Source organism: Ammospiza nelsoni, chromosome 9, assembly GCF_027579445.1.
Source record: "Ammospiza nelsoni isolate bAmmNel1 chromosome 9, bAmmNel1.pri, whole genome shotgun sequence".
Classification (NCBI taxonomy): Eukaryota; Metazoa; Chordata; class Aves; order Passeriformes; family Passerellidae; genus Ammospiza; species Ammospiza nelsoni.
In genome coordinates, this window is record NC_080641.1 from 12,530,684 (window position 1) to 12,556,374 (window position 25,691).

A 25,691-nucleotide genomic window follows, 5' to 3' on the forward strand; every position below is an offset into this window, starting at 1 on the left:
TCAGTATTATGCTTTCCTATAACAGCCAAATAAGCACTGGCATTTAAAATGCTTTGAAAAAAACCACAGAATTACTAGAGTAATTTGATAGAGTTTATCAACTCTATCAATTCTCAATATTACTAGAGATGTGATAGAGTTTATCAATTCTAAGTAGATCATTGCTACACAATCAAGGCCACTGCTATTTCTTCTGTTGGTGGTTTAGAGAGGCAAGAGTGAACCCAAGGCAGGTACTGTGTTAGAAAAGCAGATTAATTGTTACCCAGGTTAACAACTAGAGAAGCAACTGAGTGTAAGAAAATTACTAGTACACTAGTTAACTACATCTGCACTCCTAAACGGTGCTGAAAGACCTTGTGCCCAGGTTTTATCAGACAAATAAGTCATGGTAATAATTTCTTTGAAAGATTTTTGCTGCTCCACCATGAGGATGTGCTGGTGCTGCAGAGGAGGTGATGTCCTCCTGTCCAGGCACACTTTGGGTGAGTGCAGGTGAGCTGGAGAGGAGCAGGGGCTGACAGGATCCCAGGGATGAGATCCTGTGAGTGTGGGATTGCTGTCAGGCTGCTCGCTGGGTGGCTTTCCCAGCCCAGCAGCCTTGTGCTCTCAGCATCTACACTAAAGTGAACAGAAAAACTTGTAAACACTTTGTGATCCATCTACTGTAAGTTTAAAACCTCAGAGGGATTAAGTTTTTTATAAAATCATCTGGAATGAAAATGAAGCAGACGAGACAATCACTTCAGAGAGGGGGAAATACATCAAAAATCCAAACTATTCAGCTTTCCTTTGTGTGTCTCCTTTTGAACTTTTGCAGCCCCTTCAGTGTGCAGCATGGTTTAGCAAATCCCACTTTATTTGTTACACATGCCTCTCTGGATAGGGTCCTGAGGAGAAGCTCCTCCATGGAAAATGGAGACTTGGAACAGGAAAGCTGTGTTTAAACCCCATGCTTGGGCCTAACGAATATACTTGGAATAAAAAGCAACCAAAACCATCTGTGGCCAGAAGAAGCAAATCCAGATGTGGTGGGGATTTAACCCTCTCCTTCATTAATCATGTCTGCAGGATCATTCAGCTGCTGCAGCCTACGCCTGCTGGACTTTTGAGAGGCTGTTAATAATACAAGAACAGCAGCTCACTTGGGAAGAAAGGTTCAGTCAAATCTTTGATAATCAAATGGAAGTAGAATTTTTTTACTCCTCTATGCAGTGTCACTATGATTTCCTTAGTTAAGCTGAGAAAATGACAGGTTTAATTTCTGGATTTGGCATCTTGCCTCACTAAACTCTGTTCAGAGGCAGTGAGACGCCTCAGCCCTCCCTTCTGACCAGGCTGCCTCCTACAAAAACCTCCCTGTAAACTTATTCCTACCACTCAGGAAGGTTTTGGTCTTCCCAGGCAGGTGTGGCTGCCCACTTGAAGCCGTAAAGAACCCACTGGATCTCCACCAGATGGATTTTATTCTGGATGTTCTGCTGAGATCAGCAGATTGGGCAGAGTTTGCTGCTCTGCAGCCGTGGGAGCAGCGGGCAGTGGGCAGGGCACTGAGCTGTGCTTTATTCCCTGTTCCTGAGCACCACCTCTTTCACATGAGGGAACAAACCCATGGGTCTTGTTTGACAACGAGGGAGCTCCAACAATGGATCTGTGAGGGCCTGTGCATTAGTTGTTTTGACATGAATGTCCCAACTAATTAAATTACAGCCTCTAATGGCAGTTGAGCAGGAATGATCACCTCATTTGTCATTTAACAGATTTCATAACTAGTGACTAAGCAGAGAAGGAAATGGTGTTTGAATTTACCAAATACATGTTGTGCATTTAAAAAACAGGAAAGTTCAACTCATGTATTTTATTTTAATTTACATTTACACAAAACCATGCCATTTCTTGGCCAGTGGGGCAGGCAACGGGAGTGTGCCACAGCTGGAGGTGATTCTTAACTCTAGGATTCCTTACTTTATAGGAAATAAAATCCAGAACCACATCTTCCAGTTTCTGAGTTTTGCATCCCTGTTCAGGGTTTTTATTCCTGTCCCAGATGTTTATTCCTGTCCCTCAGTCCCATGGCATGTCCTCACACTCCATTTCCCTCCCTTACTCATTCCCAGGGATGCTGGGTTTGCTGCACCTCTTTCCTTTCCTGTTCTTCTAGATCCAGCATTGCTCCCCAGCCTTCCAGAGGGAGACTCCAAAGAGCCACAGGGCTGACATCAAAAGAACAGCAAACAAGCTTGAAACAGTGCTCCCATCAGGGTCCTGACATGGCAATGACAGGGCCAGCAGCACTGCCCCAGGAAAATGGGAGGCGAGGAGACAAGTCCAGGGGAACTTTTCACCACAGGGCTGAAAGAGAAATTGCTTCACATCAAGGTGAGGCAGAGTCTCCTGTTCTTGTGGGATTACTGATTTGAGAGGATTTTTTCACTCCAGGTGTGCAGTGCTTTCCCCTCTCCACAGCTGCTGCCTGGAGCTGTACTTGGGACAATCTGTTTATTTGCAATAAATCAATTTTAGACTGTTTTAAAAAGCAGTCTTGACATGGCAGTTGGTAATGTGCCCGAAGTACTAACAGATTGTGTGTTTGGTTTTAAGGAGTATCACTTGCTCAGGATGGATTTGCAAGGGTTTGGTTGTACTCCATGAGAACTGGGAACCTGAATGCCACTGAAGGGCCCTTGTGGACAGAAACCAAAAGAGCAGAGCTCTCTGCAGAGAGCACCACAAGTACTGTGCTCTGAGAAGGAATTCTAGGGGAGCAGCATTCTTTTGTGGGGCTGACCTGGTGTCTTAAAGGTCCAGCTGCTGGAATCCTCCAACTCCAGAACCTCAGGGGTCAGAAGAGAGAGAACTTCATTACTGGGAAGTTCTCATCACCCCACCCCACCACACTCTTGGACTACAAAGAAAAGAGAGGTTTTTAACCTCGAGTTTTCTACCTTTCCACTCAAAAGTATTTAGTGTTTGAGGAAGAAGATGTGTGTTGTTTGGATATTGAGGGTGGAAATGCTCAATTTGTAGCAATACTGGTATCTAGCTGAGCCCTGCCATGGGCTAGGGCTATGTTTGTGTGTATATAAATTTATTAAATTTATAGAGAACTACAGAACTCTGCCATGTCACCATGAATGCATTATCAGAACATTCTATTGCAGGAGTTTCAAAAACCTCTCAGATTATGTATCACGTTCAATTCTGTGGGCAAAATTGACAGACCTAAACAATTTGCAAACAAGCAGAGTAGAATAATGAATGTAATTTGTAATTTGTTTTTTTATGAGCACTGTTTTTCAATAAGTAGTCTGATGAATGTTGTTCACATGTTGAATGTGAGCAACATAATAAAACATAATTGGGAAGAAAATAAGGAGTGAGAAAGGCAAGCAGCAAAGCCTCCTCCTGCTTTGAACTGTGCACTCAGCAGCTTGATTATATTTTGATCTACAGAACCTTTGAAAGGTAGAACTACAGATAAAATTATAGAATTTTACCACCATTTGCTACTGAAATATTCCTTTGCCTTGCCTTCCCTCCTTCATGAGTGGTTCAGCCTGTCATCCATACTTTTCAGTTACAAAAGTAAGGAGTTTTATCTGATTCCTTCATTTGAATAATGACCATAAACATAATTTTTACTTCTTTCCTGGAACATTCAGTTCATAAATGAAGCAGCACATCACACACTGTCTCCAGACCATGCTGTTCCATTTTATCTTGGTGTAAGAACGATACTTTCTCTAGCAAGAACAGCAATTCACTGGCACAACCACCTCAGGGTCTCTGTTGCTGAAGTTCTCAAGGTGCAATGGCAAGGGGTGTTAGATAATTTCCTTGGACTCCCTTCCCAGGAGAGGTTTGAGAAACTTTTGAAGTCCCTTCCAAACCTGGGCTGCTCCATGATTCTGGGATTAGGAACTTGTCAAAATCCACTCTCCTGTGTGTGGGTTTTCAGTGCTGGTTGGTCTCTCAGAATTAGGGCAGCAGCTAAAGCACAACCAACTCTTAACTTTTTTTTTTTTAAGGCTATTTTATCAAAATGTTAGTTTTGCTTTTCCAGACAGAACAGCTGTGATTCTCTTAGAGTATCTTCTGTAGCTAGATTTTAAGACCTCCTTCTAACCTTTTGAAAATTACTCATAAGAATAACATTTTTGTTTTACTTACAGGGAAAGGATTCAGAATATACTTCAGCCAACAGTCTGTCCTGAGAAAAGGGCTGGTTTTATTTTGTCACACATCCCTCATACTGTCTGCAACCTGATTTTGACTTTCAGACAATAATGATTAAGAGTTTCCTCGAGCAATAGATGATTATTATTTATTCATTACAGTTTCATTACCTTTGCAGCTGGCTGTGTCAACAGCACATTGTTATCCTGCCTACAAAGCCAGGGGCCTTAAAATGGCTCCTCTCCCTTGGAGAAATCCTAGAAGGTTCTTTTGGATAATGAATCATCTCTCCCAATGGATTTCACACACCTTTCACTTCAGTGCTTCTGTTTGGTAACAAACCATGTCTCTGAGGCAACCAGGAGGGCTGAGGGGGAGCACACACAGGGTGAGCCTGCCCTCCCTCTGGAGCAAAGGGCACAGCCAGTGCTCTTGTGCAGCGTGGCAAACAAGCTGGTTCCTTGGCAGGGCCCCTTTCCATCACACAAGGAGGAGCAGCCAGCAAGGTGGCCAAGATGTCATCAGTGCCTCTGAGGACACCTCTGCAGGCTGTCAGCCCTGTGGTTGTGTTAAGGACTGTGTGTTTCACTGACAGCCCCTGGGAGTTCATTCCATGGTGAGCCTGTGGGGCTGGGAATGGATGGGGCACATCAGGGTTCCACTACAGTGGGAGATCAAATAGATGAGATTGTGGAGACAGCCTCCTTCTCCCTCCCTCTCTCCCTTCCTTCTTTCCCTTTCTCCCTCTCTCTCTTCCTTCCTTGCCTCCCTCCCACCCTCCCCAAGCAGAATTTGGCAGTGACAGCGCACTGCACTTTTTGGGTACCAGAGCTCCCCATACTCCACTGGCTGCCTCATGGGTCCAGAGCATGAGGAAGACTGTGGTGATGTAAGAAACCACCTCCCTCCATGTCACTGTCCCACAAGGGAACTCACAGAGGCAGCAGAGGCAGATCTTCATCCATTTGTTTGGAAAGAAGGATTTCTCCTGATCTCCTTCACTCAGGAATTCACTTTCATTTTGCCCTTTAGGATATAATACAACCTTTAGGATATAAAGGTGTTTAGAGAAGGAATTTTGGGGTGTGTAAAGATAAACACAACCCTTAAAGATCAAGATTTCATAGGAGAAAAAGTAGGAAAATACTTGTTTTGATTGTATTACTTTATCATGTCTAGCTGCAGTGCAGTTGTGTCATATCAGTTTAAAATTCAATGTGGCAAATTTCTTATCCTGAGGATGGTTTTTATTTTAAACAGTACATAAATAGGCTCATTTATCTTTGTTCTTGATTTGGTTCATGTTTCTTATGGTGTCGTTTTAAGAAGATAAAGACACAAGCTTTGCCATTAAAACACAGCATTTCCCTATCTTAAAAAGGAAATCACAGTCTTTAATTAGCAAGCATTTATGAAATGCCTGGGGATCTTGGGGATCAGGTAGTAGCAAAGTATAGAATGTTATAACTAGATAAACTCCTCAGTTCTCATTTTGTTTTTAGCCTAGCTGTAATTAGCCAGGGAGGTTTCCCACTCAGTGCACGTTCTGTCATCTGTTGTGGGATGTGAAGTTTCTGGGATTTGGGATAATTTCATCTGCTAAATGATGGGACAGAACTGCAATCCACTTCATGGCTCATGAATTCTCCAAGGTTTATCTCTCCAGACTCCTGGAGCTGACGTGCCCATTTCATGTGATGAAAAGCTCCTCAGCTACATTTGATAAACTATACACTGCACTGAGCAGAGCCTGAATTCTCCTCTCAGTTAATGCCTTCAAAAGGCACACCAGGAACCAGTATTTCCTCACTGGTGTCTGCTCACACAGCTCACAGAGATCCAGTGAGAAAACCACAGCAGCCACCTTGCTGAGAGCTCTCAAATATATTTAAAACAGAGCCTGGTTCACATTTGACCTCTGGAAGTGCTGCTGATTTAATGTTTTAGCTCAGCTGAGGTTTCAATATACTTGTGACTGGCTCAGTGATGCTCTGGATGAGTCTGCCCTCCTCAAGGTAGTGAAGCAATTGCTCCATCATACTTAGATACAACCAGAGAACATGAATTTTGGAAGGAGGGATGTTGTTTAGCACAATACTGAACTTGATGTCACATATCATCTGCAGGATTTCAAATCTGATCAAGTTCAGTGTTGGTTTAAAAACCCCAAAATGGTTGGTTTATTCAACCCCAAGGTAGTTGGTTTACTCAACCCCAAAATGGTTGATTTCTTCAACCCCAAGATGGTTGGTTTACTCAACCCCAACCTGTTCTGTGATCAGCTGAGTGGCATAGGATAAACCTCCCCACCCCACAGCACACGTCAGCAAAGCAGAAATATGTGAAAGCAATTTCACAGTGAGTGGCAAATGTGTACAAGCTGAATGAAAAGTATTTAATGGTAAAATGAGTAACTTCCAGTCACTGTGAGCCTCCAGCGTGTCAGCAAAATCCACATTCATTGCAACTCATCAGCTCTATACAAAACATATGAGGCCCAATAAGGGATGGCACCTTTCCCATGGCCAGTCAGCTGGATTAATGTTATAAAAACACCAAAAAAAGAAGGAAGTACTTTAGAAAGTCACATCTGGGTATGATGTGAAATTATTGTTCAGGGGCAGGAGAATTCAGATATCTGTTCCATACTGCCTTACATTGCTGTGCTGAGGATCTGCAGACTGGTGTGCTTGCCTGATTTAGGAAGTTGTTTCAATGCCTGGACAATATTTACTGAAGTGATGTGTATTTTAGTACCTGCTTGTGTAGGTTTATTGTTCATCTTGGAATGAAACATACAATAGCAATTTGCAATATTCCTGGGAAGAGTGGGACAATATGGCCCTGAAGACTGGGCCATAAATCACAGAATCACAGAAGGATGGAATGGGATGGGTTGGAAGGGACCTTAAAATCATCTCATTCCACCCCCTGCCATGGGTAGGGACACCTTCCACTAGCCCAGGGTGCTCCAAGCCGTGTCCAACCTGGCCTTGGACAGCGCCAGGGATCCAGGGGCAGCCACAGCTTCTCTGGGCATCTGTGCTACCACCTTTATCACAGAATCATCAAGGCTGGAAGAGTCCTATAAACTCATGGAGTTCAAACATCACCTCAGCACTGTCGCTGTCACCCCTAAACCACCGCATACATCACCCAGCGCCAGACCCCGCTGCCTCCTGGACGCCTCCAGGAGAGCCATTTTGGTCCTGGTTTAACCGAGCTTTTACTGCGGCACGGTCTTTAACGTGGCCTCTGGAGAAACTCCGGGGACAAACTCCGGACAGAAACCCCGGACAGAAACTCCGGACAGAAACTGCAGCCGTGTCTCGGTGGGGATGTGGATTTTGCGGTGACAGCGGGGCAGAGCGGAGTGAGGGCACAACGAGCGGCCGGGGACGAGCGTGCCTGAGCCCAGAGCCACCGTGGGGCACCGCGCGGCACCGCGGGTCCCTGTTGGTCCCTGTTGGTCCCCATTCGGTCCGTGCCGTGCCGAGCGGGGCGGGGCGGGGCGGGCCGGGGGCGGCGCCTGCGGAGGAAGCGGCGGGAGCGGTCCGGGCTCGGCGGGACCGCGGTGCTGCCGCAGCTCCGCACCCAGCCATGGGCGCCTCTGCCTCCGCGCCGCTGGACGACAGCAAATGCGCCTACATCCGAGGTACGGGCTGGGGCAGCAGGCCGGGTATCCCGGCTGGGGAACCGCCGGGAGCGCTCCGGGTGTCCCCGGGATCGGGAAAGCCTCTGGAAGCGTCCCGGTACCCCGGAGCTCGGGAAAGCCGCCGGGAGCGCCCCGGGTACCCCGAGAATCGGGAAAGCTGCCGGGAGCGCTCCGGGTATCCCCGGGGATCGGGGAAAGCCTCCGGGAGCCCCGCGCATCCCGGGCAGCGCTGGCAGCCGGCGGGACAGCGCGGGTTGAGCCGATTCTCGGCGTCCCATGGAGTTCGGAGCAGTTTGTTAAAGGCGATGCTTTAGGAGTTTCCACTGCGGGAGTTAGTTGTAAGTAGAGGGTGAACTTGAGAGAGTGTGGAGCGCCGCGGCTGAGCCTGCCCGTGTGACAGAGCCCGGCTCTCCAGACCCGGCAGATTCTGGGCTCTGCCAGGGTGAGCCCAACCAGCACCATATGGGCTGATGCTCTGCCAAGCCCGCTGGAGGCAGTGGCAACGCTGCTGGGTGGGTACCGAGGTAAAAAAGGTGGGTACCTTACACAGTCTGACTGTGTAAGGGCAATTCTTTATCCATTAAAATGTTAGAAGAGAGAGCAAACAAAAAAAAAATAGGCTTTAAGTTATGTATATTGCTGTTAAACTATGAAGGAAAAGTGTAATTCTGGGGTTTGGGGTGTTTTTTTGTTACTTGAGTGGTTTGGTGTGAACCCAGCTGACTCTTACCTGTGCTGCTTATCGCTCAGCCAGCAGGTAGAGTATTTGCAAAGCAAATTTTAAGGCTGAAGATTTACAAGTGGGGTAAAAGTTTGCATGAGAAAAGAAAGCCCAGTTCTAGCACTTGATGTGTGATGCATGCAGAGCCTCTGGGAGCCCTCTCTTGGAGATGAACCTCTGTGCTGAGGATTTGGGCTGGAGGGACTCCTGGGTGATGCCCACAGCCCAGCTTGTCCTTGGGTTTCTTTGCTTTGGGATGTTTGTGTGGTGCAGAGAGAGTGCAAACATTGAGCTGCTGCTCTCTTCGGACTCCTTTGAAATCACAGTGGGTCTTTCAAGAGATTCTCATATTGGGAAGGATATTCAGTTAGTAAATGGCTTTTACCCAAACAGCAGTCAGCGGAGCTACTGGCCTCACACGCTGAGATTTTTCAAACAAGCCCTCCTATAAGTACTGTCAGTTTTTCCTGCCCCAATGAGGGTGGCTTCAAGTCCCATCAGAGCCATGAGGATGCAGTCCCCTGGATTTCTAATTTTCTTTACATTCATCCCCACGCTGCAGCCAAAATTGCATTTTCACAGTTCAGCATTCAATTTGCCTGCTGCTCACAGGGTGGGTACCTTGGTCATGCTGAGAGCCCTGCAGCATTCCAGACACAGTTCTTGTTTGCCCATCACATCTTTGCACGGGCAAGAGCCAGAGGGAAGTCACTGTGGAAGAAGGATTTAAATCTGTGCTCATCATCCCCTGGCTCACATCTGCTCTTGGTGCTGTGAGGATCCCCCACTCAAAGCTCCTGGCTGGAAAAATAATTAATGAGGCACTTTGTACAGAGGCTGCCTGTGAATCAGCACTTCCAAGGAGGAAAAAGAATTGTGAAGAGCATCTTAAATGGGAACAGAGTGAGGTTGAGCCAGCTCACCAAACCTACTGCTGATATTAGGCTGGAGTCTGTGAGAGTCAGGCCTGGCTGTCTGTCCTACACACCTGGCTGTGATTTATTTGCAGAGGAGCTCTGTGGTGAAGGAGAACCATGTGCAAGCACTGAATCTGTAGCTTCAATAAGCAGTATGTTTTTCAGCTGGCTTCATGAAGTTTGGGTGGGTTTTTCTGGTGGGATGGCAGCTTTTGGAGTTCTTTTCCTCCACAGGTGATGCAGGGGTGACCTCAGTAAAAAGGAAAGGGAGAGACTTGGTTGTTGTCAGCAGAGTTTTCAGTCCATAGGTGCTGGAATGGGACAGCACTGGTGAGGGAGGGAGATGGGGAGACAGCAAGCCAAAGAAGCCAGCAACACTCCCAAACTTTGTGCATTTTGGGATGCTCCCTCATGCTGGCCCAAATAGCAGTAGCCTCAAGACAGGAAATCCTGAGTATTACTTCAAGTGAGACCTTGGTGTAGTTCATAGTTGTTTTCATGATGGTGTAATTTAATTTCTTGTTGCTGTAATGATAATTTAATTTGTCTGGAATTAAATGGATTGTAAAGCCTTGTAGTTTACTCAGGCATCATTTAAGCTAAAGCTTAAATGTAATGAATGGAAATGAGGGGCTGAGCAAGGGATGTCCTGTGCAGGGCAGCAGTTGGACTTGATGATTCTTGTGGGTCTGTTCCACAGTTCCATGTTACAGCTTCTGCATCAACACAGCTACAGTTCTACAGGTTTTCTGACTTCTGTCAGTCTGCTCACGTTGATGTGGGATGAGAGGAGAACCAAATGAGGACAGGAATTACGTGAGATGTAACATTCTGTTGGGAACATGCAAACCCAGTCAGCCAGGTGCCTGTGTAACCCCTCAGGAGCCTGCCCTCAGCACAGGCACCCCCAGGTAGAGCCTGGGAGCTGCTTTGCTCCCTGTGCTTTCCCTGGTGAATGGGGTGAGCCTTGTCAGACCAGCTGGAGAAGCAAATCCCAGAGAAAAGCAGGAAGGCATCCCACGCAGAGTCTCAGTTACTGAATGCAAAGCCTGGGATTTCCACCTAAAACTGCTTCCAGCTTCCATCTCTTAGGGAAAATGGGGTAGGACTGAACACACACAGCTGTGTGTTGTTGTACATGGGACAATACTTAGGCAATATCGTGACTTGAAAGGCAGCAAATGTAATTATTGACCTGGTAATGTGCATGCCCTGCCTCAAACAATGCCTAAGGAGAGAACAGACAATGCCAGTGGGTGATTTTCCAGGTGGCCTTCACAGGGAATTGGAGGCTGTGTTTGAAACTGCAAGGGCAGGGATCTTCCTTGTGAAATTTGAATCAACTGCCTAAACACTTAGTTGGGGATGAAAATGCTTTGCAAAGCAATTTTTGCACTCAGAAAATCTCTGTATGTGTTTATATCTTGTGAAGTTACAGTTTGCAAGCCGTTGCAACATCTTTTGTCTGTCAAGTAGAAATGAACAAAAATTGGTCAGTGTTGGGGGATGAACTCATGAATAAAATATCAGGAATTGATATTCCTTACTCCTACCTGAAGGAAATGAATGAAATACTGGAAAGATGAGTCAGCAGGGACTCCTGTGAGCAGTGGGGACAGTTTGTGTCCTCTAGGAGAAGGTGTGTGGAGATATTTAGGGGGAAGTGGGAGAAAGCCAGACCACATGCACTGCAGCATTAGTAGTCTGGAAACCTTAGCAGTTTAAAGGTGTTTTTCTGTTCTGTGCAGCACAGGTCTGTTTTTCTAACCAGAGCTATGGAAAAATACATTTTCCCACCTATTTAAATCCATAAGATATTTTACATACACACACACTGTAAGCAGTAAAATTATTTAAAGCCCTCCAAAATGAAAATTTTATAGTAATTCCTCTAGGTTTTGGACTGAGGCCTTGAAAAAGATGACTCGTGGCAGAGATAATCCTGCTTTGTGAGATTTTGGTGGGACTACATGGGGATTATTCAGGATGTGAGTAAAACAGAGTTTAAAACATGGCAGTAATAATTAGGGGACTGGGAATTGGTCATGTGAAAAGAGTTTATTAAAAAAATTCATGCTCTCGGTTTGCTGAGGCATGGGCTAACCTTGTGATGGGAGTTGTTTGTTGGGTGAATTGTCTAATGATGCTTGAGCAGTGCTACACCCAGGAGGGAGCGGCCCAGGGCGGTGCTGGGGAGTTCTGGGCTCGGGGTGCAGTCATGAGATTCAGGAATCAGCTCACAGTGCCTGCTGAAGCAGCCCAGGGCTGTGTCCTGAGAGCTTCCACTGAGAGAGTGTGCCAGAGGGATCATCACTGCTGGGGGAAAGGTGTTGTTTAGTGACCCTGCTAGCAGGCAGGCAGCAATCAAGGATGAGGATCTTGCAGCTGGCACAGATGGAAATGCCCCCAAAGTCTTGGTGATTTTCCATTTCTGCAATCTCAGCAGCAGAAGTAGTAGGTGACCAAGCTCTGCTGTGCCATGAGTTGTGTGTCAGGACAATTTTTTTTAAATTTGCAGAAGTGGAAGGATTTCAAGCACCTAATACCAATTTCAACAGGTGCATCTCCAAAACAGCTCAGCATATGAAAAAAAAAATTAACTTCTCTGAAGGTTGCTTTTTCATAAAGATAGTTGGTATGCTTGACCATATCCTGGCTACCCATTTCTTTAAACAGACATCTGTCCAGAGGATGAGGCTTTGTAGTCATTTGCTTTGGATTTGTTTGTTTAAATGCATATTCTTCCTTCCCTTCTCTTCCATCTCTTTCCTCCCCCAGGCAGGTGGGACAGTAAATATTTGATTATTTGACCTGTGGCACCCAGGATTCACCCTGTGGATTTCCTCATTGTTTAGGAAGCTTTTCCCGGCAGACCTTTGTTGTTCTTTTGAGGTGACAGTGAAAGCTATTACTGAATGTCTGTAAGAAACTTCTTTCTACCCATTTGTTTTAATTAGGAATTTCAGTGTGCTGGTAATTTAGTTGGGATTTTGCACAATGATCACACACTGTAGGTGTGATCCTACAAGATGCAGCATACTTGAAAAAGCAGAGACTCCTATTCTGTCCCACTTTAGAGGCTGAAGAGGAGCCTGCTTTACCCTTCACTTGAAAGAGAAGATAGGAAATGGTTGTCAGCTTTCCAGGAAACCTGTTGAATAAATTCCAGTGGTGGTACAGAGATGAGTCCCACCAGCTCAGAGGGACAGAACCCTGACACAGCTCTGGAGTGAAAGCCTCAGCCAGGGTGCACAGAGCTGGCAGGAGGAGGGCTGCAGGATGGAGGAATGACTTGGAATTAATTGTGGAAAAGCTGGCCTTTTTTTGGACAGGCACTCAGGCTGGATGTTGGATTTTCTGCTTTAAACTGTCCCTTATCCTTCTGGTTTTAATTTGGTGTGTGACTGCAAGTACAGCAGGGTTCTGCACAAGTCTTGCTGCACTCCCTGCCTTTGCTTCCAGCCTGTTCCAAGCTGGGTTGTTCTGTGTCACAGAAATTCTCTCTTCCATTTTCTGTAGGTGAGCATGGCTGGGACATTGTACAGAGCAGGAGTGCCCATCCCTGAAAGGGGATGGAATGAGATGGGCTTTAGGGTCATTCCAACCAAATTCTACAAGTGGGGTCTCTCTGGATTTAACAGCATCTTAGAGGCTGCTTTTCCTTTTCACCTGGTGAGGTTTATGTTAAAAGCTGATTGGATTTGCCTGCAACTCCCAAAGTCTAAGGAAGAGGCAGAATAATATTTTCATTCAGAATCTTGTATTAAATCCAGAATTCATGGTAGTACCATCTAATCCAATCCAAATAGGGATAAATACCCACGGAAAGAAGAAGTGAGGTAAAGCACACAGGAAATTCAGATTTCAATAAGCATGTAAGATTCTATTATATGCACCTTGCAAAGTTTCCAAGTTCTTGAAGACTGTAAAAAATGAGTGTTTTAAAGGAAAATCCTTCTGGCTTTCCTTGTTTTCTGAGAAGTTTTAGTGCTCAGAGAGATTGTTGCTTTTGGAGCCAGTAGCAGATTTTCATCCCATAGTTTTAATAAATGTGGTAGGAAGGAGAGGAAGCTTCTCTTTGGGTTTTATGGCCTTTAATTCAAGGGGCCAAGTGCTTTTTCTTACTTTTGACTGAATGCAAGCAAAAGGCATCCAGGGATGTGATTGGTGGAAAAGGTTTTTGCCACCCACATGGGCAGAATTTACTGTCCTTGGTAACTTTCAGGTTCAGCTGTGGGAGACTAAGGAAGGATGTAACAGAAGGTGTATAATGGACAATTTGAGCATTTCCGTTGCTCAAATTGTCCATTATTAACTTCTCTCAAAAGCTCCACGAGCAATTTGGAAGTTTCCAACCATGTTATCTTGCAACAGGCACGGTCAAAATTTCCCTAATCAAAGCAGGGGAAATCTTTCAGTTTCCTTCATTGGTCAGTAGAAGTATTGTCTGCGATCACACCCCATTTGCCTTCTCTATGTGGCTTGAGGTTCCCCTAATCCCAGAAATCCCAGTTGCCCATTTGTGTCCCAGAGCTGCATTAGGCTCTGTGCCTGTTCAGCAGGATCATCTCAAGGCCCTGCACCACAGCAACCCACATACAGGAACTACCCTTGAAGATGATGTGCAGCATCACTGGGTCTGGAAGAGGAAAGGTGGCTTTTCTCTGGTCTTTTTTTGGGTAGTGTGAGGGGAGAGAAAGCACAGGGTTGTAGGGGAAGGCATGTGGTATTTTTCATGCTTTTCTTGTCACTGTAGAAGAAACTAGGTACAATGCTGAATTAGGCACAGGGGTCAGTGGAAAGAATATCTCAATAGAAAAAGTGAGAAACAGGCTCATCCTTGCCCCGAATCTGTAATTGAGAGACACACTGTAGGTGTGCTGTGCCTTTGTACTTGATGTTTTCCACAATCTTGAATACTGGAAGTTCTTAAATTAGTGCAGCTTGGCCACAAATTTTAAGACACACTTTGCATCTGATAGACATTTTATTGGTATGAAAGGGAGAAAAAGCAAGCTCTGAGATAATGAAAGCATCTTTGTTGGTGGTGCCTTTGGGCAGTGGCAGCTGCAGAGCCAGTGTCTAGGTGGGGAAGGGTGATATTCATAAAGTGCTTTTAAAGTACAACTTTCTCCTTTGCATGAAACAACCACACTGTTCTCTTCACACGTAGAGAACAATTAAAAGTTGTTTCTAGTTTTTGATCATACTTGCAAGCCTTTGACTTGCTTTTGCAGTTAAAGGACAGTAATGAAACAAGGCCAACTCTTACATCAAAGCAGGATTAAAGCTTGTGCAAATGGCTCAAACTTCTGTGAAGAAAGGGTTCTCCTGCCTGGGTCTCCTAAAAACTTTGTCCTGTGTCTTTCTAGTAGTCTTACATATATATAAAAATAAGTTTGCTGCTGATTCTGCACTGAAGCTTATTTTGGTATGGATAATTTGAGATTTTAGTGACTTTGTTTCTCTGAATATTTAATTAAGTGTTATATCTTGAATTCACAAGCCTTTAATTTTCATGCTTTTGTGGTATTTGTTAATAGGTCTGACCAAGTAGTTGCTGTTTCACTTTGGCTAGCACTGAAGCTTTAAGACAAAATATTTGGGTCATTGTAGTGCTACCAAAGTTGTTATGTAGTTATTGCATCTTTTTTATTGCATGTTTTTTAAAGCTAGGGAGTTGTCTTAGCTGCAGTGCAGGAAGCAGAAAACCAAAGCAAGGCTGACTCTTGGGCTTTTCTGAATACATGAGTAAGAGGTTAAAAGCAGTACGCGTTGCTAAAGTATGTGGATAGTTTTTGTATCGTTGAAATTCTTTTAGGAAACAAGTGAGATCAGGAGTAGAGCAGTTATTTTCTAAGTAAATATTTAAAGCCAAAACTGGTGATTCGAGTGACCTTTTGGGTGCTGTTTGTGATGAGATTGGTTCTAAGCCTGTAGCTGTGCCATGCCCTGCACCCTGTGGTTCCTGAGGAGTGGGCAGTGCCAGGGGTGACACCCAGGCTGTTGTGTGACACCATCACTGCTGTTGTGCACTCCTGGCTGGGAGCCCACCAGCCCAGGGTCTCCCAGGTGGTTTTTGGGGTGTAACTGGGGGAGACACCCCTATAACCATTGGGGAGAGATGGGTGCTGCTGCAGGTGCCTGGTCATGCTCAGAGGGACCTGGGCTGTGCCTCCCTTGGGTGTAGGACACCTCGAGCCAAGCTGCTCCAGGGCTGTCACAGCAGCAGCCACTCCACTCCTTGGTGGAAAAGAGCAGCAGGGTTTTGGCTTGCTGGCCACTTTCTGTACCGTGCCAGGAGCAAGCCATGATCTGTCCTCCAGAAGGAATTCTGCTTTGGAGCTTTTGGCAAAGTGAATGTGTCAGCTGATCTCCAGGCTGGACTTTTTACACATCACTGCTGAAGGACATGTGAAGCATCCTCCTGTTAGTGGTTTCTGCTGAGAAAAGCTGCCCACAGGAGTGCCTGGCAGGCTGTGGGCTCTCCCCAACACCTCAGCACCAGTGATGCCTTTTCAAACCACAGAGAGCTTGTAAGGAGATCTTTGATAATGCTGTAAGACAGTCTTGTTCATAGCTCCCCAAAATGCTGGTGTTTTATCAGGTTCATTCTTTGTTCACAGCTCCCCAAAATGCTGGTGTTTTTCCAGGTTCATTCCATGTTGTTCATAGCTCCCCAAAATACTGGTGTTCTTCCAGGTTCATTCCATGTTCATAGCTCCCCAGAATGCTGGTGTTTTTCCAGGTTCATTCCATGGGAAGAGACCTTAAAGCTCATTCAATCCCACCCCCTGCCATGGGCAGGGACACCCTCCACTATCCCAGGGTTCTCCAAGCCCTGTCCAGCCTGGCCTGGGACACTGCCAGGGATCCAGGGGCAGCCACAGCTTCTCTGGGCACCCTGTGCCAGGGCCTCCCCACCCTCACAAGGAAGAATTTCTTCCAAATATCCCATCTATCTCTGCTCTCTGGCAGTTTAAAATCACTCCTCCTTGTTCTTTCACTATCTGCCCTATCCTTCATTTTTTATAAGCCCCCATAAGTTCTGAAAGGCTTCAACAAGGTCTTCCTGAAGCCTCCTCTTCTCCAGGCTGAACAATCCCAGCTCCCAGCCTGTCACTAAATGCTTTCACATCCAACCTTAGATTTAGAAAGAAATACCTACAGCTTCTGTATGTAATAAATCCATCTGGGGTTTCCCCTGGAGGTTTATGTTCCCTGTGAAGGGAGCTGCAGGTTTTGCAGGGCTCAGAGGCCACTCTGGCCATGCATACCAGATCCCTGCTGCTTTCCTGGGATAGCCCATTCACTACCAATTTTTGGTTTGTTGTGCTTGGGACCTCAGCTAAAAAAATTACCCTCACGTGCTGTATCTGGAAATTTTCTGCCTGCCAAGGAGGTACATGGGTGTTGCTGCTTCAAATTTCCAGAAGATGCCAGCTCCATCCCACTCAGTATCCATCTCACTCAGCCCCTCTCATGTCCTGTCTCAGGAAGGCATTTCTAAAGCTCTACATGGTATTTCCCTTCCTCTGCATGAAACCACAGTTGCTGTTTGTGCTGTGATTCTCTGCAGGGCATTGTTGTGAAGTTGGAGACACCGCTCTTGGAGTAGGATTTGGGATGTTAAATACCTTGGGTGAACACTCTAAAGACCAGCTTGCTTTTACTGAGCGTGATTGAGAGGATCTTTATGTATTTTCACTTGATAGTCCAATATTGCAGTGGTCACACAAGAGGAAAGGCAAGTTTTCATCATCCCCAGGCAAAGATTTAATGGTTGGGTCTGTGCAAAAGAAAGGACAAAAAGGCTTTTTTGTTTTTTAAGGTTATTCTGTAAAGTAATATCACTGTAATTTAGTCTGCCAAACACTTTCCAGTGTTTGCAGTTGCAGATGAGGCTTTGCCAGCCTTCAGCTGTCTAGACTGAAGTTTCCATGCTGAGCATCTGCCTGAAATAGCCATTTTGAGAAAACTGCAGCTAAAATGGATGAGGTTTTTTTTTTCATTTGGGTTTTTTGGTTGATTGGTTGGTTTTGGTTTGTTTGTTTTTGGGGGGTTTTGGGATTTTTTTTTTTTTTTTTGTGCATTAAGCTAAAGAAACCATGCTTTCCTCTTCTTTTGAGCAGATCAGGCATGGTCAGCAGGCAAGGGAAGGGTTGGGGGCCATAGAGGTAGAATGAGGGAAACTGGAGGTGAGTGGGAAAGGTTTCCAGCCACTGCCCATGTTTTCCTGCTGGACTAAACCCTGCTGTTTCCATCTTTGTCCTTGGTGCAGGCCAGAAAAAGCTGCCACAGCAGCTCCCAGCAGCTGTTCACAGCCATGGGCAAAGCCAACACAGCTTTTGTACCTCGCAGTATTAAGTGAGAGTGGAAAAGCTCCATGGATCTGAAGCCCTGAACTCATTGCTGATGCTTGAAGGAGCCTAGGGTGCAAAGGCTTATTTTTGGTGTGGGTTTTCTACTGCCTCATTCAGTAGGAAACCCCAGATTCATTGCTTGGGTTTTTTTTCTTTCCTTCTGGGATTTCCTGTGCACCTGCCAAGCTGCAAAGTGCTGTGCAGCCTTTGCTTAGCTGATCTTGGTCCTGTTTGATTTCATGCCTGAGGAGTTATGGCTGTTAATTTGGGTCTGGGCAAACCTGGTGCCTAATTTTTTTGGGGAACTGACCATTTTGATGCTCTTCCCAAGTTTCCAGCCAGGTTCTTGCTGTGCTCAGGCACTCAGCACTTCTGTATATCAGGAAAAGAAGGTGGCAGGAGCCATGTGTGAGCTCTTCCTGTAAGTGCCATGTGGTTTTGTCCAGATTTACATTCTGCAGTAGAAACAGATCTGCTTCTCTGGAGTGGTGTTTACCTGCTTTTAGATACAAATCACGTTCCTGCTATTTCCAGGTCACTGTGCCACAAACTTTCAGAGCTCTGCAGTGAATGGGACAGGTACATATGAGGTAGAAGTTGTTTTTTTTTTAGGTGTGATTGTAAAGGAAAGTAGCTTTAATTACTGCTGCTTGTGCTCCATGTGTCTGGACATGGCACTCAGTGCTCTGGGCTGGTGACATGGTGGGCATCAGGCACAGGTTGGACTCCATGGTCTGGGAGGGTTTTCCAACCTGAATGATTCTAGTACTCTGTGTTTCCATCATGTCCTACCAAACCCAAGGGAAACAATGGGGAGAAAGAATGCCCAGAAAAAACTGAGACTGCCTTTGGTGTGACACACACCTGAGAGCTGTGACAAAAGAAGCTCCTGGGGGAGACTTAGGAGCCTGGGCTTGGTGTGTTCATGGTGATCCCTTAGGAGCTGTGGCCACGTAGTGGTGACATCAGAAACTGAGGCAGCACTGCGTTTGTTCAAGGAGGAAGCTGAGTTCTGAGTGAATGAAGGAGGAAGGCCCCATCTGAACTGAGCACCAACTTCCCTTACAACTGGAAAAAACACAAAGCAGCTCATCACATCCCATGCGAGAATGGGGGTGACTAAAGCTGGTACCAACTGGGAGACAGAGGAGTTACCAGAGTAAACAAATGTCCCACACCACTGAGTGTAAAATACTACATGGTAATTTTGAGCAAGAGCTTGTGGTTTGTTAGTTACTCATCTCTTGCTACACGGCCTTGAACGTGCAGGCAGCAGGAAGTGTGGTCAACTGAAAAGTTGCTCTTTCTGTAGCGCTTGGCATTGGCAGGTGTTACTTTTGTGGCCATAAACCAAATTCGTGCTTCCCTCGGGGGTGCTCCTAAAGCTGGATCTCCCAGGGCGTTGGGGCTGAGCACTGGAGGGAAGCACTGGCTGGGTTTGATTGTTACCATCTGCAGAAGAGCTGCTTTAAATAAAACCCAGCCTCTCTGACAGCTGAGTGTCTGCAGTTCTGCTGGTGAGGGGCTGCCCCAAAACCCGGGCTGACTGTGAGTGGCAATTGCACAGGGCTGAGTTTCTGTGGCTGTTGAGTTTGGTGCCTTGGCTGAACCAGTGCCAGGGCTGTGAGTGTGCACAGCCTTGGGAGGATGTGAGAGCTGCATTTCAGATGGGGCCCATCTCTCTGTTCAGAGGTTTAGCTCTGCTTGGATGATGAGAATGGAGACATCTGTAAAAAGTAACAGGCCCCCTTCCTTCCAGAATAAGGCTATGAGCTTTCCAGCTGTTGGCTAAGACAGGTTTTCCTGTTGAAATAGCTTTTGTCTGAAGTAAGTCTAAAACAATATGGTTACAGTAACTGAAAATATTTCTTTGTCAATTCTCGTTGTAAATCCAAAGTGTTTTGATTCATTGCTACTTCTTGTAGCAGCTGTTTGATTCAGAAAACCTTATGGAATCTTCCAGTGAAGTGCCTGCTGCTGGTAAAATGCAGTTTTGCTTATTTTGTGTGTTTTCTTTACCATATTGTGTGCGACTAATTTTCTTTTATCTTCACAGTCTCACAACTCCAGAAAACACTTTTGCTTTCCTTCAGAAGTCCTATCATCCTGAATAATGCAAAACAAGCCCCATAACATTCATTCATGTGGTGCTTGTTTGCAACCACAATAAAATGGATTGTGCCACATATTTGTCAGTTGATGCCATCCTATATTCATAAAATACGCTTGGGATCTTTTCTTAGTTCTGCAGTGTTTAAAGATGAGCTTATTAGGCATCTCTCTGATATGTAATTATTCTGGGTTGAATAATGTTAATCAGAATATATGCAATTTATATACAGTAGGTAAGCAAAGAAGAGTGTATGTTTAAAAAATTGGTTTGCCAGAGCAGATTTGCAATAAAAGTGGATCTAATGCCCTTAAGAGATTTCTCTTTTCTTTTTAATGCCTTTTTTAAAAAAACAAATTATGTTTGCTGGCTCAGTAAAGTTTTACTTCTGTATGTGTCTTGACTACATTTCTGTGTTTTATTTCAATTTCAAGACATGCTGTTTTACAAATCAGAGGAACCCTCAGAGATCAGGAGTTTAAAAAGCATGTCAGGGTATCTGCTCAGTCTGGAAGCCAGGGCTGCATGATTTCCTCTGACTTGGTTGGTGTTGCTCTGTACTAGTAATTTTTGAATGAGATAAGACCTGATGCTTTCATGTTTCTCTCAGCAGCTTCTTCTTAAGCAAACTAAGTAGATATTTTTAATACATCCAAACAAAAATTGTAATTTTTAGAACTCCAGCTGGCATTTAGAGCTTCAGCTTGGCTTCAGAGGCCCTGAGCATCCACCTGGCAACTGGTGGTTGGTACCAGCTGTTCTGGAAACTGGGGGAGTTGCCTCACACCAGGGGCAGCAAAAATAACTTTGAAAAAAATGCCTTTGAATTTTCAGTGTCTGTGTCTTCTTAGTGGCAGGGGTGCTTCTAAAGGGGAAGTAATTACAACAGGAGGACCTGACCTCATTTCTTGTTCAGAAGGGGTTGTAAGAAGACTGTCACCTCCCGAACAATGGATTTATGGCTGTTGGCTAAGGCACATGTCCCTCAGAGGGAACAGAATTGGAAACCAGGATGTTAAATCTGTGTTTTGTTGTCCTGACCTCAGCATTTCTGAGACTGGCAAAGAAGAGGTCCTGACTCCATTTAAGCCCAAACCTGAATATACTTTTCCAGAATTCTTGTTCTATTACACTTTTCCCTGCTCTGCTTTTTCCTTAATCAAGAGCCTGCCTATTTGTGTGAGGCTGCTGGGTTTATGCAAAAGCTGTGGTGAAACGGTTGGCTCAGGGATGCTTGAAAGGGCAAATAGCAGAGAAACAGTGTCTCAGGGCAGTGAAAAGTTCTGCTGCTGCAGGAGTAGCATCTCATTGGCAGGGGTGATTGATTGTATAGTAAAGGTCTTTGGGAGTAGTAATAAGGGGGGGGGGAAGTCTCTGAAAGGTTGTTGTGGATTTTGGAGCTATTCAGGGTGTTTTGAAGCCACACTGGATGCTGTTAAGTAAGAAGATATTTCATAGAAATTCAGGGCTCATCTCTCACCTCATCAGGCTGATGAAGTCCCATCAGCCCAAATGAAGATAGAAAATGGGTTTTTGTGGTTTTCCCTGCATTTGTTTCTCAGAAAGCCACAGGCTTGCCTTTAAGGCACCCCTGAAGAATGCAAACATGGCTTGAAATGTAGCTGTAGTGAGGAAATGCAGGCAGGTTTTGGAGGAATTCAGGTTTGGATGAGACTCAGAATGAGCATTGTTAGACAGGGGCTAAATACGTTTCAAGTCACATTGCTAATGATTACTTCTGCATTCACAAAGTGAAAATGTGATCTGATATACATAAATTTGCCAAGTAAAACCCTTATGGCACAGCTCTTGCATACTGCATTCTTAGGGCTGCTCTTTTCTTGGTGCCATAAATTTTGCAAAACACAGAACGATGAAGAATTTAAGTTTTGATACAGACAAGTGAAACATGCCCTTCTCCAGAAAGAGAGAATGTATCAGCATCCACAGTGGCAGGAGCTCAGATTGGATTGATGGGCAGAACTTCATAGAGACCTTTGGTGGAAGAGCTGAGACTTAGAAAACTGGAGCTGCATAACCAGTCATACAAAGGTGTGAGAGATGAAAGCAAACTGTTAAATGCGCTGGCTGAAGCATTGCCACCATGGATATAAACCAGGCCGTGAACACCTTCTGGGTGGTTCTGTGTAGCCCTGGGTCCTGGTGTGCAGGCAGCAGGGTTTGGTGTGTCTGTCCATGGAGGGTCTCCATGGAGGCCTCCAGAGGCACAGGGTCACTGTGAACAGCAGCAGAGCTCTCACCAACCCATTTCCCAATAAATGCTCAGGAACAAATTTCCTTTCCTTAATAACAACCTGCCTTTCTGAGCCCAGACCTCGCATGGCCCCACTGTACAAACACAGCACAGGGAGAAGGTGGTTTGGATTTGGTTTTGTCCTTTCAAGTCCTGTTGTCAGAAGCCCTTTTGAACGTGAAAGATAAATGGAGAGGAAATGAGGCAGCTTATCTCCCTTTTTTTTTTTTTTTTTTTTTTCCTCAAGAAGGAAGGAGCATTGAAACATTGGGGTGGAAGAGCCAAGGAGCCTCAAGCACAGGCTTAGTGAGAGGGGCTATGGCTGAGTGGAGCTTCTTCCTGGGAAGTCCTCTTAGAAATGGAGAAAACAAACACCAGTGGTAACTATTGTCCACCCAGTGATGCTTTCATGAGTGTTTGAGGATCTGAAAGTGGTCTAGGAGGAGGAAGAAGAATAATGCACAGCACTTGGCATGCCAGGTGGCTGGAGGGAACCCCTCTGAGCTGATTTCTCTGAATAAAAGGGGGATTTGGTGAAACCAGCCCCGTGGCGGAAACAAGGCAACTGGGACCTGCAGAGCTGTGTGTCACCACCTTCCTGTCACAGCAAGTGACACTGTGGCTGTGCCTGTCTGTCTGGGAGTGCAGTCGGACACTCTGTTGGACTCTGGCCTGTCTCTGAGTTACGGTTAAAAATAGCAGCCTGAAAAAGAAAATAAATAATTTTGAACAGTGTGCCGGAACAGAGAGGCCTTAAACCCCCACGTCTGCAGAGGAGAGACTGTGAGAGGAGTGTTCCTTTGTGTGTGTCCTCTGTGGCATTCACAACAAATCCTTTCTGAACACAGTTCTTTGGTTTCCCTTTTCCTTTAAATCCCCCTGACCTGTGCCCTTGTCACCTGGGAGTGTTTCTGCCTCTGGTGATATGGGCTGTAGGAGCAGCAAACTGGGGACTATAAAGGTGATTCTTCATCTTTGATACTGCTGCAGAAAGTTAGAGGTTGTTTGGATTTTTACTTGACCTCTTTTCAGTATAAAATTTCAGGAATTATTCCTGATTTGGTAGCAGAAGGTGTATTTTTATTAGTGAGGTCCCAGCTTTAATTCAGAAGGAATCAAAGGCATGAATTCTGCCAAGTAAGGAGTGATTATTGAAGTTTAATGGGTCCTTTTAGCCAGAGAAAAACCCCAAAATATTTAGATCACTTTATTTTATTCTTTTACAGTGCTTTGGAAATACTGAGATCTTGATTATACCCTTGTTCAACTTTGAATGGGAGAAAACGGGAAAGGAGGCCACTGGCAGGTCTCTCATGTTGAGAACCCCCAGGCAGCCAGACAGCCATCTCCCATCTTCTGTTTGTCCTTTCCCATTCATTTTGTTTTCATTTGCCTCATTTTCTCTGCTTCTTCCCTTGAATTGTCCCTGGACCAGACTTAGTAGGGGCTTTTGGAGTGGTTTCATTGGTTTCACAAGGGAAGAGGCAAATTCTCTTCCTTTTGCACCCATTTCACAGCTGGAAGAGAGCAAAAGGCTGTGACCCATCCTGAAGTGGGACTTTGGGGCATCCACAGCTGCTATGGGAGAGTCAGAGCAAAGTGTGAGAGAGAGAACCAGACCAAGACTGAGGAGTGACAGGAGATGTGGTCAAGGTCTCCCTTTCCAGCAACCTCAGTACATCTTGCTCCCTTTGTGCCACCCTTTCTTGAAGGAGATCAGGGGCTGATGCTCTGGTGCCACTTCTGCACTAATTTCAATTTTAAAGCTGATCTGTTGCATCACAGAGCTGCAGTTTCCCTTCCCCATCTGTAATAAGCACAGAAAAAACTGTCTTACACACGGTTGGGTGAGCAGCTCCATGTAATAATTATACACTTGTCTTCTAAACTCTGCCTTAATTGATGCTTTTTAGCAGTCCTGTGAAGAAACCTTTCCCACAGGATGAGGCTCCAGTGCTTCCTCCTGTCTCTTGTGCAGAGTGAAAAGCAAACCGTGTGGATTTCCTGAGGGACATTACCATCCATGGAAGGGTAGGGAAGGGTTTGTTTGTGAAAGGGGAGACCTTCAGTTGCAGGAGTACAGACCCTTTTAATGCCTGGCAGTATTCCTTGCAAAGGAATGAATGCGATCCTCTTTTTAAATCAGTTTATCTCTGAAGATTTAGCAGACATTTTCAGAAAAATAACATAATAGCTCTAAACATGAGAACAGACTACCAGCAAGGAGAGTTTGTCTAGTTTGTGTTAGCTAAGGCTTAGAAGGATTGACCACAGTGTAGTAGAACATTTTTGTCTTGTAGGTTGTGTCCGCCTTGAACAATTCCTTGAACAATTCCAATGCTGTAGCATCTGCATGGCCAACAAAGCCCATGTGAGGTCAGAAAGGGATCCCCATTGTATCACCCTGCTGTGTAACAACAAAATATATAACAGATCAAAGAGGTTTTATAAGCTTTGTAACAACAAAATACATGACACATTAAAGAGATTTTATAAGCTTCACTCGAACTTCTAAGTTTTATAAAGTAAGTTCTCCCATCCTCTGCCCAATGTTTTGCTCTAACAAGTTACATTTTCCTGCAGTCATATTCCATTATTATAACCTGAAACTATTGAGAGCCTGAACAAATGACTAAATATGCACTGCAAAGGAAAAATGTTTCCATTTTTATTGTTCAAGCTGAATGTAAAATGGGAAGTCAGGTAAAAAAAATTTTAAAATTCTTTGGAATGTGAATTGCAATTTACATGCTCCTCTTCTTGTATTATAAAGTTTTATTAGAAGCTTAATTTTATATGCATACATATATGTATGTGTGGATTTGTGTCCTTTTGAAAAGAGGAGGAAGAGGAATAAAACCAATTACTGATTTTCAGGAGAAGTTGGCTCTTTGTCCCCCTCCAAATGCCCTTTCACAGTTTCTGCCCTGCAGAGGACCAAGGCAAGGAGGTGTTGGCACAAGCAAAGCAAGCCAGGTGAAACTGGAAAAGGGCCCCAGCTGGCACAACTGTGACATGGGTATGGCCTTGGGCTTCAAAACTCTGAATGGTGCTTGTTTGGGTTAAATCTGTATATTCACCCAGGTGTTCTTGTGGGGTTCAGAGTGGCAAGAAGGGGCTCTGAGGCTGAAATTATTTCCTGTGGTAAAATCAAGTTGTGTGGTTGTGTTGGGACATCATTAAAGTAAATGTCATTGCTTTGAGACCTCTGTTTAGTTTAGAGATTAGTCTTTGTTTTACCCTTCTTGCACATAGACTTAGCTGAAAATCCTTTGGAAATCATTGTATTTACTCATTTTCAGTGTATACAGCAGCCAAAAGTGAAGCAAATGCCTTAGAATTGATGAGGAAAATGATAATAAAAGAGGCTCTGGTGTTACCATTATTCTCATTTTGCTACTCTGTTTTGTGCAGTTTGTGTTTTTGTTGAAGAGAAATAGAATAAAATCCTGCCATGGAATAATGGCCTTCTGGTACAGTGCTTAAAAAGTGATT

At 45.0% G+C, this 25,691-nt stretch overlaps 1 protein-coding gene across 1 annotated transcript in view; it reads left to right on the forward strand.

Annotated features, from left to right (window-relative positions):
- Positions 1-7,719: 7,719 nt before the first annotated feature.
- Positions 7,720-25,691, forward strand: part of NIBAN1 (niban apoptosis regulator 1) — a 54,311-nt gene continuing 36,339 nt past the window's right edge. Inside the window, exon 1 of the mRNA XM_059478251.1 lies at positions 7,720-7,831. Within this exon, the coding sequence (XP_059334234.1) occupies positions 7,777-7,831 (55 nt within the window). The 5' untranslated portion in view covers positions 7,720-7,776. The remainder of the gene's footprint in view (positions 7,832-25,691) is intronic.